This window comes from Gallus gallus, chromosome 6, assembly GCF_016699485.2.
Source record: "Gallus gallus isolate bGalGal1 chromosome 6, bGalGal1.mat.broiler.GRCg7b, whole genome shotgun sequence".
Classification (NCBI taxonomy): domain Eukaryota; kingdom Metazoa; phylum Chordata; class Aves; order Galliformes; family Phasianidae; genus Gallus; species Gallus gallus.
Window position 1 is genome coordinate 7,093,442 of NC_052537.1, and position 15,170 is coordinate 7,108,611.

Below are 15,170 nucleotides of genomic sequence, written 5' to 3' on the forward strand. Positions count from 1 at the left end.
CAGATTAGGGAAGAGAAAATGAAGATTGATTTCTGTGACAGGTATGTATTTGTCAATGTATTTTTATTGAGAAAGGCAAATTGTTATGGCCAAGTTGTTTTCAGTATATCTGAGCAGCAGGTAGCAATTTTTCTAATTAAATTTAAGCAGAGATGCGTGATGAACTGATAGGCAATCTTGAATTACTTTGGAAGTTGGAAAGCAATTCGCATCTGATGATAAAATCCTCTCTTGGGTGCAGTTTCCCTTCTGACATTTATGGATAAACTTTCCATTTGCATTTTTTTTACTCTTTTCACTATAATTACGGCAATATCAGAGGTTATCTGATAATAAGTTCAAGGTAATGGACGATGTTAAATACACAGTAGAGTTCACAGTAGATTTACTAGCCTAATATTTTTTTCAAATAACTTGATACCAATGATTTGAATTTACTATGGAAATGGCTCTTTCAGCAAATCAAAATGGATGACTTTGGTAAGCTATTGATTATCTGCTAGTGCGTGATAAGTAGTCATAAAAGGAGTTTTAAGTCTTCTGTTACGATTGATTGCCTGTCTTCCATATGCAATCTCTTGATAAGTAGAGCCTTTTTTTTTTTGTACTGAGAACTATTGAAGCATGAAAAGGTTAAAATAGTAAGGATGTGAAGTCACAGGTAATTAATTTTTATGTATTTGGGACTACACCAAAACAGTATGACTAATTAAATAGAATTATCAGTAAAATTGACGGTAACTTCAATATATGATCACATAAGCTGAGAACTGTTCTCTGTAATCTCTCCTAGGTAGGCGAGCATTTCACCTGCTTGAGTCACTGTCCCACAGTGAAGTAGTGAAACGAGTGATTTTAAACATAGATGCACTTTAGTTAGAGGACAGGTAGGCTTGCCTCTTTTTAATAATACAGGAAATTGATTTAAATGTTGAATTATTAGGGTGGAGATTGCCTCTCATTTGTTTTGTACGTGGTAGAGGAGCGAGGCAGCTGGGAGGAGGATATGGGTAGTGATTTTCATTGAGAGATAGAACAGGAGCATGTAGGGATGTGGTTTTTCAGAATGTGCACAAAGAATTGGTTAAATATGCCTCTTCTCCAAGGCAACAAATGGGACCCAAGGAAACAAGCACAAGCTGTACCAGAGGAGATTTAGATTAGACAGAAGGAAAAACTTTTGTCAGAGAGTGGTCAGGCGCTGGAATGGCTGCCCAGGGAGGTGGTGGAGTCACCGTCCCTGGCAGTGTTCAAGAGGCGTCTGGATGAGGAGCTATGAGATATGGTTTAGTGGCTTGTGGTAGCCATGGTAATGGGAGGATGGCTGGACTGAACGATCTGGTAGGTCCTTTCCAACCTTGAGATTCTCTGATTTTATGCTTTACAAGCATTGGCTTTTCAGTAGTACTAACCTTTCTATGAAATAGAAAGGAAAATAAATGTATAATTGCAGATGGTCTTTGAACACGTGCTTGGAAGGAGATAAACACATTTGTTTCCAGGACTGGGTTATCAAGCAGCCTGTGATACACAGTGGTAATGGATCTCCCTGACAGGCTCAGGAAGAGCAAGAACTCTAGTGCATACATAGAGATCTAGTCAAGACTGTGTATTTGGCTGATGGTGAGGACAAGTAAATATTCTAGGTATTTATCAAGGGATAAAGTGAAGATTTAAAGAGTTTCCTTCAATATTTGGATAATATTTTAATAATTGAAAAAAGAGGAGAATAGAATGGTAAAAATGACCAATTTGATGATATGCGTAACTTTAATGCAACCATTTCCATATTCAGAAGAATTCTGTTGTTTGTAATTTTCTTTAGAAACTTAATGGGAATGCTAATTGAGCATACTGAATTCTTGTAGCTTTGTCAGAAGCTATGAAGAAAGAGGGCTTTGATTTTTTTGCTTGGAAATGTAGCTATGGAGCTGTAATTAGAAGTCATTTCCTTTTAGAAATGAAAATAATCTTCTTTGATTCAAGCTTTGGACTGGCAGATCAGCCAAATAAGCCAGATACATAAACGTTGAAGACAGATATCCAGAGTTTCTGAATGGGTTTGATGTGTGCTCAGGTCTGCTGGTGTAAACATGCTTCTCTTTGCATGATAGAACTAACACCTCAAATCTGCAAAATTAATATATTAGAAAAATTACCAAGCATTATAGTCTTAATTAAAATATCTTGCTATTTTATACTATTGTATTCTTTATTCACTCTTGAATTTTCATTATAAAGTTAGGGGGTAAAAAACCCAAAACAACAACAAATTGCCTGGAATTAAATAAGGCTTCAGCATAATGTACTAGGCTGTGCAGCTTACAAAAATAATTACAGTGGGGATGTGTGGTTCCTTGCTTCTTCAAGATATCCCACAGTGTGGCGTTTGGGACTGTCCTGCTCTTTGTGAAGCCATGAAAGGATTTCAGAGATGAAGTCATTGTGCCTTTCCCTCCTCTAAACCTTCACTTCAAGAGAGGAAAGAGTGCCTCGGAAAGCATCGTCTCTGCCTCATTCTGAGCTCAGACCTCTATCTTGAATGTACAATCAACTACTAGTGTGAATTAATTGCTGCCTTGGATGTTTGCCATGACAGAAAAAGAAAAGCCACTTTGACAATATGCTCTTCTGTTTTCTGTTTCATAAAACAGTGTTTGTTACGGTGTGAAGAGCAGCTATTGTCAAAAAGGAACTGGGTGTATTAATTTACTTGATCCTCAAATGTCATTTAGAAACATTTAGAAGTTCTAAATGTTGACATTTAGACAAAATACTTTTACAGTGGTGCCTTATCAGTGAACTTCACATCTCATCAACGTCATAACATCGTTTCTCATAGAGATAATTATAATTTTCATAGCTAGCTTACCCTATTAAACTCCATACTAGCTGTTTGTTAAGGGTTGCGTTGGGGAAAATGCTGCTTTTGTCATTTTGTTGTCACAATATACAGGGTGCAGGTTATAGTAGGTGTTGAGCTGGTCAAATATTAGTGCAGCAATTAAGGTTCTGCTGACAGGAGCAGGTACACGTCTTTAGAGAACTGGTGATACAAGAGCAGAGGCACTTCCTCTCTAGGGTGTACATGTCTGCCCCGGGCAGCTTGTCATCATCACCAGGTCCAGTGGCTGCTGTGGGAAAGGGGGAAGCAGGACTTGCTGTCACCTCCTCGTCAGCAGTTGCACCGTATGCACCCAAGGTTGTGGACATGAGCATATGCATGTGATGATCTGACCATCTTCACGGCCCTCCTCTGGACCCTCTCCAACAGCTCCCTGTCTTTCTTGTACTGGGGGCCCCAGACCTGGATGCAGTTCTGCAGAAGCTTAAAGGAATGTTCTGTAGTGTTGGCACCATTTTGCATTTTAAGTGAATTGTTGTATTGCTACGCTTTTGCATTCAATCCTACAGATGAAAGGGTCCAATCAGTGGCACCAGTTCTGGTTCCCCAGAGGGTTCTGTGGCACAATTAGAAGTGCTATCTTGAAAACTCATGCTGGAGGTTTGTTGTTGCTTTCTTTTGTTCTGTGAACACGCCTGATACTTGACCCATGCAGAACTTCTAGCCCCTAACGTGCCTGTAGCGAGGAGCACCACAGCTCAACTGTGTTTGGATGAAGAACTTGGTTGTTCTGCCTGTTTTCAGCCTGCCACCAGCTAATTCGGTGAGACGCCTCAAGTTTCTGGCTCGGAAGAGGCTGTAAGCAGTGATCCTGTTCACACTAACAGTTTTACAGACCCTTTGCATATTTCTTGTCATTTTTTCCTGGCTGAAAGATACTTGCCAAGTCAGGGACTTCAAGTGCTCAGGCAATTCCAAGCTTTCACTCATGCCACTGATTGCATCTCTTTATGCATCCTCTACTATATTATATTATAGATGATTTTTCTAATGGCATAGAGAAGCCATCAGCTTCTTCTCCTTAATAGCAGCAAGTAAGATTAAGTGTTTGCGAACTCAGCTGAAAGTAGCAACTGTTGGCACAGATGGAAACTCTTTTTTTTCTCCATTTGAGATGAACGTGCTTAACAGAAAACAAAATGGGGGTAATGTTTCATAGACTTCCTTACTGTAATAAGTTTAAGAAACTTTAAGTCGTGCGTTCATGTCATGCTGATCTTTGCCTTCTATTTTTGGTGAGCCTTTGTAGGGTTGGCTTGGATTTTATAACTTGCTTTCCTGCGGCTCTTCTGTGCCTCGTTCTGAATCCTGAGCAGAAATAATGGCCAACAAAACAGTCTTTGTGGTTTGTATGGGGAAAAAAAAATGGGATGTCAGAAGGAAGCGTTTATTGTTCTGTAGCCGCAGTCATCACATTGTAACAAGCACAACCTCCAAATTCAATTCTCGCTTCTGCCTGAATTGCATGGGAGATTATACGTGCACACTGAGGCATGAGGCCCATTGCATAATGCATTTCGTTTAGTCTCCAGCACAGGTTCCCTGTTGGAGACATTTCTTATAAAGAGTGTCAGACACAGAAAGAGCAATTTAGTAAGCACTGTGATCAGATCCTGATGCAATTCTTTTTTGGGCCTGCTGTTTCTGGAAGACATCATTGATAAAAATAGTCTCTATTTTCCTCTTTGTTCTGATTCCTTACGTTATCTTACTTTTGCTTCAAAATATTTTTCCCCCTTTAAGGTGGCTTGTTTTTTTAACAATAAATGAAAGGAATTGTGTTTTTTTGACAGCACACTTTAACAACTTGATCTATCTGGATATTGGAATTTTACAGTTTCCATTTTAGTGATCTGCATAAATGCTGGACACAACAGCAAACCAAGAACACAGCTACCATCCGTCATGTGTACAGTCAAGGAAGCTGCTAAAAGCTACCTGGCAATTACAGTGCTTAATTGAGAAAGCAGTTTACTGTTAATGGCCTATCTCATGTCTTACTTCTTCCCTTCAGTCAGTAAGGCACCTTTTGTACCTCCAAGGGAAGACCTGAGAGGTGAGTTCAGTCATGTCAGCTGCATAACTTATCCGGTACTGCTTTTAGCCCATGGCTTCTAGGAATGAAGATAAACTTCTTAAAAGTTAACAGGACATTTATATTTATTTCAGACAATTAAATCTGCAGATGGACCTTCATTGTTGTTGCTTGCTGCTTATACAGTTGTTTAAAGTGGACAGTTTTAAAGATGATTTCATAATACTCATGTATTATAAAGATTCCCCGGGGCAGACTGGATTAACACAGTACCCATTCTACTTGTGTTATTGCACAGTGTCCTTTCACCAGGGTGCTTCACAGCAAAGCAGGAATTGCAGGAATGCTGCTCAGATTTGATTTACGTCACAGGTGTGGATTTTCCATATAGCACGGTTGGACTCTGCAACGTTGTGTGATAAGGAGTGCTATTTGAGTAGAGCATGACCCTTCCATTTTAAGGAGCTTCAGGCAAGAAGTATGCTTGGGAAGTGGACTGCACATCTGTAGGGGAGGAGCTTGGGTTTTAAAGGAGTCATTGTCCTCATGTGGCTACCTCTTTTCTTGGGGAACGGTTTTGCAGAGCTAACTGTTCTGTATCTGATACAGTAGCTGAATTATTACTGTATTTTTACAGGTTGATTCTTAGTGTATCAGCTAAATGCCATTTTTGCAGTGTAACTCTTAAAATGGGAAATCTTTATTAGTGAAGTGATGTTTCCCACAGATAGTCCAAAAGTTTGGCGTTCTGAACTGTGTCAGAGGGGATCAGAAAAGCCCATTCACCCTGCGTTGATGTATTTATCCCGTGTCTGACCTTAGGAGGAGGCAAGAAGAGAGGGGTAAAGTTGAGACCCTGCAAGTGCAGGCTTTGGTGTGACATAATCAATCTGACTAATGAGGCATTTTTGGTGGTATCTCAGCTGAATATGCTTTTCCAGTCTTACTTGTTTCATTTACATCGCGTGTGGTTGGATAGCTCCACAAAGTATTTCCTTTTAATGACACGAGAGTACTTGCCATCAGATTTATGTGGGTCAGCTGTCACAGCCCTCCTTGTATTGGCAGAGCATCCAGAGCAGCAGCAAGGAACGATGCTGGAATGGTTTTGCGGTTCTTCCTGCTGTTCTACTTCTGTGTGTTGGCAGTACTGTATGCACTTTTGCACAGCATGGGTATCGCTTTGCTAATTTCTGGTTCACAGCTTGTTCTCCAGCAAAGCGTGTGGAGAACGGGTGTAACTGATAATTCATCAGCTCGTCTGCAGCTTTGCTGGCTTAATGCTGTAGGGGTCGCTTTGAAGGAGTCATGGCTTTCAGCACAGGGTGATGCGTGTTGCTTTACTAATATTTTCTCTCTGCAAAAAGGTTCTCATCCTCATCTGCATGGGGTTCGTGCTGGTTCAGTTAGTTCAGCAGCCTGGCTGTGCAGGTGATGCATGCCAAAGGCCCCAGACTTCATTGGGAGTGCACTGTGCGCAGCTACAGCTCCCTGACAGACAGGGCTGTGGCACAGGACTTAGAGTGACAGCGTGAGCCGTCCTGTCTTAGCTAGTTGCACCAATACTGATGACCTGTTCTGATAAAATACAGGATCTCTGTTTCTTTACACAGAGAGAGAAACTCCAGGAAAAAAAAAAGTGATGGCTAAATGTGATGTATTGTTTTATTTTGGAATATTTCAGGCTGTCAGTGAAACTCGCCGTTAAGAAATCTTGTGCTTCCCTAGAATTATAGGATACACACGTGACAAAAGAATGCTACATCTCTTTACGCATACAGTTCAGGCATTGCAAAGCATTTTGTGTGTCTTCCCTACCTTTGTCCGAGCAGTAGAGACTATAAATTGTCAAACACAGGAAACAGCCTGTGTGTACCAGTTCACCCAATTCTTTTTGAACATTTTTTCCAACAACAGAAGGGCAGGGTGCCCTGTTAGCACTTCTTTTGAAGGTCTATGAGCCACACGGTTGGTGCAGAATTCAGTTCTTCGTTTCCTTGGCTGAAAATACAGAGGACTGTCTGTATTCATTGCAGAGCTTGGGGAAGGAGAGAACGTTCTCAAGTAAGCACATCCCCAGCCTTGATGTTTGCACTTGGCTTGCACTTAGTACTAGCAGTCACTGAAAACACTGGTGCTCATTGCGGGTGTCATTGTACACCGCTTGACACAAAGCTAGCACAGTGCTTGTTTGGAAATGCATGGAAAAAGGTGACTTTCAGTCATCTGTCACAACTGAGTGTCATAGTCTATGCCATCAGCCTTCCAGAGCCAGAAGCGATCCCTGTAGCAATGCTGTCATTTGAACTGATACTGATCCAAACACTTATTCACTGTTATATTATTTTCTGAAGTTTTTTTAGCTTCTCCCCCGGTATTCATGAATATTAAGTTGTGCAAGATTTGAATATAGTAGGTATGGTCTTTTCTCAATAGAATGTGTGTTCTTGTCAGGTCAAATGCAAAGGGAGAAGTTTCAGATGGGAGCTGGAGTGTCTGTGATGCCTAGATTGAGGCTGGGTCATGGTCTGGTCCTCACCTGCCCTTGCTGAGGGTTGGTAAAGTCAATCATGTAAAGAGTTAATTAATAAACTACTTGCTTAAAGCCAGTGACATCCAAATGTGTTACAGTTAGCTGTTTTTTGGTTTTGTAGATTTCTTAGCACGATAGACATGTTGCCTTGAACAGAACTGGCAGTCTTAATTCAGCATGGCATCACATGCAGTATAGCATGGGTCACTACCTTGGTGTCCTCAACTGTTGAGCAGTCTTCCAGTTAGGGTCTGGTACTTCATTACTCCAACACGTAATTATTTAATGACAGAAAGTAGTGGGAGAACAGTGTTAGGTACAAGTAGAAATAAGCTATTGATCTGAGGGGGGTTGGGTCACTTGGAAGTCACTGTGAAGTCACTGTGTTCTGGGAGGTGAGGCTGTAGTTACACAGTGCTTTTACCTCTTGTAGAATTGCTCAGGTTGGAAAAGACCTTCAGGTTTTACTTCCTCAAGCAGCCTGTTTTCTTTTTAATTAGTTTCCACCATGGAGCTCTCTTCTGAGGCAGGGTATGACAGTGATGTTTTCATTGTGTGTCTTCTTGAAGGATAATGGTGTCTGACTTGCACTGATAGATGTCACAGCCCTCTCTCTGTCATATTTGCACTGGGTGGTGCTCACTCTGCAGAGCTGTAGTCAGGAGCTACCTCCTGTGTGGCTGTAGATTGCCTTTTCTCTCCAAGGGCTGAGCAATGCCAGAGTTTGGCTCTGACTGTGACATCCTGGGGGAGCAGGGCTGGGCCCTAGCTGGGCTCCCTGAGCTCCAGTAGGTTGGCTGCCCGGTGGCAACACGCCCAGTGGGACCTGGGGGATGCTGCAAGCACCCATTGAAGCCTTTTCAATTTTCAAGTGCTCACACAAGCAAGAATTATCATAGGTAGTAACTATAGTCTATTGAGCAACACATGTTTTGGCTACAAATTTTTCAAGTAATTATCATCAAGTTTGTGTACAACTTCTGGAATGATCTTTAAAGTGCTTTTACAAATTCATTAACATACTTAACGATGCCGTCATCGGTGCAGTTTTGCTTTCATAGTGAAAAAGATACTTGCATTATCCACTGATTATTAAAATCGTATGAGAATACCTTCAGCTTTGCTTCAAGGCACATCAATCTACTTAATTCAAAACCCCTTCAAATTATCCTCAAACGTTTAAACTGATTGTGATTGATCTTGGTGCTCAGTATCTCCTACTCTATGAGCATCCCATTCAGAGAGTGTTCAGTACTTAGGAAACCAAATTACATGTTGCATGGAAGAAAAAGGTGATGGATTTCAACTTTCATTCTTTGTTTTCTTATACGACTTGGTTCTCTTCTATCAATTGCTTTTGTTTGGAATAGTAACAAAATAGTGTAACGGTGGCAGTATGGGATAAATTGCCCTTTGTTCAAGTAGAATCTGTTATATTTCAAATGTGTTTTTTTTCTGAATGCTAATCGTGAGCTTCTCCTCGAATTGGAAAGTAAAGCAAAGCCTGTGTCCTTGCTCTTTGAGTTGCATTTTCACTAAGCACTGCTGCAGCCTAGTTTCAGCGGTCAGGTGCAGCTGACAGCTTGATTTTGGCAAGGTTAGATAGCTCACTGCTTCTCCAGCCAAACACTTCTGTCTGACCTGCAATATTATAATTGTGGCTTTAAAACTCAGCCTGTCTTAGCAAATGAGATTGGTTTTGTTGCAGGTGTGTCTCTAACCATAATCTGGATTTGTCTGTGGGTGCTTCAGCTGATTTGTACTTTTAACATAATTGGTTTTTTTTTTTGTCTTGAACAATTCTGTGTAATCTTGTCTCTCGGCACGTAACTTCTGTGCAGTCCTAAACCATTTTAAAAATTCAAACGTATGTCAGATAGATCATCTTCTCTCTTTCTTTATGCCTATTTTGAGCCAGTCTTTCTCATTACGCTTTTAAGAGTTTAATTTTTTAGAGAGTCCAAAGTGGAAACAAAAGAGCTCTTTTGGCTAGTTGAGAACTGCATAAAAAACCATTAGTCATGGGTGTCCAATCTTTGAGCTTCCCTAGGCCTCACGGAGTGAAGAGGAATAGTTTTGGGTCATGTATATTTAGGCCATTCCAAAAGTGATGCCTCCCATTTATTTTCATGGAATCTGTGACAGATACTAAGAGCGCAGTAGTTCTGTTTGATAGAGTAAATTGTCAGCTACAGAACATGGACTTTTTTGGAACAAATTCACCACCATTAGCTGTGCGTTTCCACCAGCGGTGAACAAGAGCCTGCATGCTGCGGTGACCAACAGTCACTATCACCGCTGCTGAAGTGCACCACCCACAGCCTGACTTTGAGCAAGCATTGATGAATGTCAATGGGTGCTACTTTTTCTGCGTGGAGGAATTCCATGACACACCTTCAGACTTCCCCTCTGCTGCCGTCTGTCACACAGCAGCAACACAGAACGGGATATTGGTGGGAAGTTTCAGCCTCTACTGCCGTACCACCAACATCTACCTCTGACTTTGTGGGCTAACATAGTAAAACAGGAGGCATTACTTTTGGATCAACCCTCATAAGATATATCAAATAGTTAATGTATGTAAGTAACACAACTTAATCAAACTTTTAATATTTTTATTAAAACATTAAAAAATGAGCACAAAAACATAGAGCAAGCAGGATATTTGACGTTGTTATTCTGAAACTAATGCATCAATCTGGTTCAATGAAAGTGATTTTCATTCTTAGTGAGTTCTCAAGTGATTTTTGATGCAAGTTTGCTATTCCCGTGCTTCATCCTAGCAGTAATTATTCACAAATATGTGTACTACCAAAAAGAAATGACGTGAATACGGTGTGACTGTGAAGTGAGGGATATTTCTTTTTGGTAAGAGAGGTCTTAGAAAAGTCTGGTAAAGAGACACGATCAGATTTTTGTGTTGAATATCTGATTGCAACTCTACACGTTCCATTTGAAACTTGCAGATAATCACAGAATCACAAAATCACAGAATCACCAACGTTGGAGAAGATCTCTAGGATCACCTAGTTCAACTATCCACCTGCCACCAATGTTTCAGCCCCCCAAACCACATCGCTTAGTATTACATCTAAGTGTTCCTTTGAACACCTCTGGGTACACTGACTCAACCACCTCCCTGGGCAGCCCGTTCCACTGCCTTACCACTCTTTCGGTGAAGAAATTTTTCCTAATATCCAACCTGAACCTCCCCTGGTGCAACTTGAGGCTATTCCCATTTAGTTCTTTTGTTAGTTAGGTGGGAGAAGAGGCCAACCCCCACCTCGCCACAAGGGGTAGAGTAGTAGAGAGCACTGAATTTTCCCAAGTGTACTCTTTTCCAAACTAAACAATCCATTTACCTCAGCCACTCCTCCAAAGACTTGTGCTCCAGACCCCTGATCAGCTGCTTTATCATAGAATCATAGAATGGCTTGTGTTGAAAGGGACCTCACGGATGCTCTTCACAGGAAATGCTCCGGGGCCTCAATGTCTGTCTTGTAGTGATGGACCCACACCTGAACACAGCATTCAAGGCACAGCCTTACTAGAGCTTAGTGTAGGAAGACAACCATCTTCCTGCATCTGCAGTCTGCACTATGTCTGAGAAAACCAGGATGTCGTCGGTCTTCTTGGCCACAGGGGCACACTGCTGGCTAATGTTGAGCCGAGTATCGACCAACACCTCAGGTCCATTTCTTCTACCCGGTCTTCCAGCCACTCTGCCCCAAGCCTGTAGTGTTGCCTGAGGTTGTTGCCACCAAAATGCAAGACCCAGCTCTTGGTCTTCTAGAACTTCATGCCACTGAAGTTCATTCACCGACATCTCAGCCCAGTAATCCAGCCTGTCCAGATCCTTCTGAAGGGTCTTCCTACCCATAGATAGATTGACACTTCCTCCCAACTTAGTGTAATCTGCAAATGTGCTGTGGGTGCACTCAATCCCCTTGTCCAGGTCATAGCTAAACATATTAAACAGGGCAGGCTCCAGTGTTGACTCCTGGGGAGCACCTCTCATGACCAGTTGCCAGCTGAATTCAACTCCATTTATGGCCACTCTCTGGGCCAGGCTACCTAGCCAGTTCTTTACCCAGCAAAGAGTGTACCTGTCCAAGCCTACTTAACTTGTTTTGACTTCGGTCTTCTCTGACAACTGCTCATCACACAGCCCTGAAATGTCTGGTTTATAGGAGGGGGTTGGGGAAGCAACGTCCCTCTTAATGTAAGTGAAGATCAGTTTCATGACCACCTGAGGAACCTGAGTATCCACATGTCTCTGGGTCCCGATGACATGTATCCTTGAGTCCTGAGGGTATTAGCTGATGGAGTCACCGTGCCAGTCTCAATGATATTTGTAAAGTTGTGGCAATCAGGTGAAGTCCCCTGTGACTGGAAAGCAGGAAACATTATATCTGTTTTTAAGAAGGGTAAAAAGGGTGATCGTGGGAACTACCATCCTGTCAGTCTCATCTCTGTGCTGGGAAAAAGTATGGAATAGATCATCCTGGAAGCTATGCTAAGGCACATGGAAGAGCGGGAGGTGATACAGGAGAACCATCATGGCTTCACCAACAGCAAATCCTGTCTGACCAACCTTGTGGCCTTTTATGATGGTGTCAGTGCATCAGTGGGCAAGAGAAGAGCCACTGATGTCATCTATCTGGGCTTCAGGAAGGCCTTTGACACAATACCCCACCAACATCCTTCTCTCCAAATTCAAAAGATGTGGATTTGGTGGGTGGATTGTTTAATGGATGAAGAACTGCCTTCAGGATTGAGTTCAGAGAGTGGTGGTCAGCAGTTCCATGTTTGGATGGAGATCAGTGACAAGTGGTGTGCCCTAGGGGAGAAGCACATCTGCTTATTTTTCTGCTGTTGACAGGATTGTGTTTAGCCAGTGTGTCAAAATGTGTACAGTTGTGCAAATTTGCCATAACTTGAGTTGGCACCGTACTCTTCCCTCTTCATGCCACGATTTCAATCCAGACAGCATTAGTAGCACACCAGTGTTTGGTTGTTGCTGAGCAGTGGTTGGGCACTCAGGGCTATCCTGGGCCACTCAGTGAGTTAAAGTCACTGTCATGATGGCTCAGGGCAGGGAGTGGGCTGCATGTTGGCAGGGCTGGGCCACATGCGGGATGCAGGTTGGACTTGCTTGACATAGGTGGAGAGGCAGAGGCGAGGAGGTCTCAGCTCTCTGCCATTAGGAACATGCCTTGTGCCCAGAGGTGGGAGCTGTGCAGTGATGCTGAATTTGGTAAATCAAAAGATGGGAATACAAATACTGAACAAGGTGAAAACTTACGAATAAGGCTAGGGAAGTCTGGTTTTCATGCTTTCTGTTTCCATGTTCAGCATGTGAGACCATTCCACTTATCCGTAACATTGGCAATTATTGCAATGTGAGTTACTACAGTGTCCATCCAAACTTTACAAACGTGCCTGTCCTTGCAATGTCCGTACTGTGACTTGAATTTATATTCTACTGTATATTCTTACAACAAAATAGTTTTTCATTTCCTTTTTTAAAGCATTTGTTGTATTCCACTGCTGTGATGATGTCTGAAATATCTGATTCCAGGGACTGTCTATGGCAGTGTTAAGCATTTGCTTGGACTTTTGTGGCTTAGAGCCTTTCTCTAAAAAGGTCTTTATAATACAAATTGTATCAAAACATAGCAGATCACTGTCTACTTAATTTTTATTTTACTAGTACATGTGCTGTAAGTATTCTCTTACAAACGAGTACTTTTTCTCCTACAATTTCAGCAAATATCAATTTCAATGAGATGTTTTTGTAGTAGTGCTGAAGACCCGCCTGCTGGCTTTCTGATTTGTTTGAAATCTGTCTGATTTTTCATTTCAGGTGCATGTGAACCCTATCAGTGTCACTCCACCCATACAAGCCATAGATCAAGACCGAAACATCCAGCCTCCTTCTGATCGACCGGGCATCCTCTATTCCATCCTCGTTGGTTGGTGTCTGCTACTCTTGCTATCACTCATAATCAATCGCTTTATTGTGACCAGAGAAAGCTTGACGGGGAGTGTGGAAGCCTAATAAGAGTTCATTTTGTGGTTAGTGGGATGTTTGAAATCATTGCTCTACCTATTTATGTTTAATTGCTGTTTAGCAGCTTATTTCAAATGGCTGCATTATTTATTATTATTTATTCAGATTAGATTCATAATTGTCTGTTTTAGCTGACGGAGCAACACTGCAAGCAAAAGGAGAAAGACTTGTCTGTGCTCATAGCTATTCTTTAGTGAGTTTTTTTCATTCACAGGTGTGGAGGTGCAGTAATAGATGCTAGAGAAAGGCAATTAGAACAGGTCCCTCCCAAAAGGACCTGTCTTCTGACACAGGAGCTTAAAGGATCTTACTGCATCCAACGTTAATTTTGCTGCCTGTATGGTTATAGAAAGAGTTCAGAGATACATACTTCACTGGAGGATGTTTGCATTCTGCTATTTATTTTTCTCCTGCTATTTTCTTCTGTTCAGAATTTGTTTCCAGTTGTTTAGCTTGTATGATTTGATAATACAAAGGCCTGAGGCAGTAGTATGCAGTTCCAGTCCTGCACCTGCCCCATTCTTTGCACAGCAGAGAACATAGTTGTATTTTTGGTACCCTGCAACTAGCGTGGGAATTGGGAAATGGTTTGGTTTGTATAAAAGCATTTTTTCCTGTTTGCTGCATTAAACTGCAGCTACGTGGATTTCTTGCTATGGAAGTGTATGCTTTAATGAGGATATTGCATAGTTTTTCTTTGCCAATCAGAAAAAAAAGAAGCTTTTATGTACTAGAATTCTTTTGCAAAAGAAGGGAAAAGTAAGTTTGATGATTTGGTGTGTCTGACATTTTCAGATCGTAAGAGAGAACAAAAGCGTGGCTGCCATACCAAAATAGAGCTGGCCAGTGCTTAGGGTCATAGGAAATGGTTAACGTTTAAGTCCACCATAACTATGAATAGCAACACATTTTTTGGCGATTTTGATATGTTGGTCTTTTTTCTTCCAAAGTGAGCTGTTGCCAAAGAGCTGCCTGTGGATCCCCTGTGTTTTCCTTCTTAGCACTGATCCCAGGGCACTTGTTGCTTCAAGTTGGCTCCTAGACTCTTGGGATGATCCACAGTGGGAAGATTACCACTCACACCATCTCCTTTTCCTACTGGCTCCCAAAGTCTTAAATCCTGTAGCCCTGCACAGGATTTTCAGGCTCTAGGAGATCCCTGGCAAAGTCGGTTGCACATGTCAGAGCAAAGTCATGCAGCCACTTGGGACCATTTTTTTCCAAACCTCTGCTGCTCTGCAGTGAGCATGCAGGTCCTAAGGTCTGTGAGCTAGTGCAGGAGCATTACCATCCTGCTGCCAGCAGGCTGATCTTGAGGCTTTTTCAGTGCTCTACTCCCAGCACAAAGAGGCAAGAGAGATATCAGGTCAGCCTCAATACAGCAGACTTTAGGCTTTGTTTGGATACCCATTAAAGCAACTCAGTTCCTTCAGGCTGTAACTGGATTCAAGTCTAAAAGTCTAAGGGCTGCTTAAACTATTCCTTTTCCAGCAAACTCATTTTGTAAAGAAATTTGTAAATATTTGCAGAGTAAATATATAAGGTACTTCCATATTTGAATTTTCTCCTAGTTTATTTAGAAGTGTAACTATTGACAGGTATGCTCAAGGGCAGAACTTAGTCC

General features: G+C 41.8%; 1 protein-coding gene across 8 annotated transcripts in view; it reads left to right on the top strand.

Moving 5' to 3' along the window:
* PCDH15 (protocadherin related 15) overlaps positions 1 to 15,170 on the top strand; it is a 990,968-nt gene that overhangs the window by 790,230 nt on the left and 185,568 nt on the right. For all 8 annotated transcript variants that reach the window (XM_046942815.1, XM_046942814.1, XM_046942813.1 and 5 more), the window contains one exon: positions 13,340 to 13,448. In XM_046942815.1, coding sequence (XP_046798771.1) covers positions 13,340 to 13,448 — 109 coding nt within the window. The remainder of the gene's footprint in view (positions 1 to 13,339; positions 13,449 to 15,170) is intronic.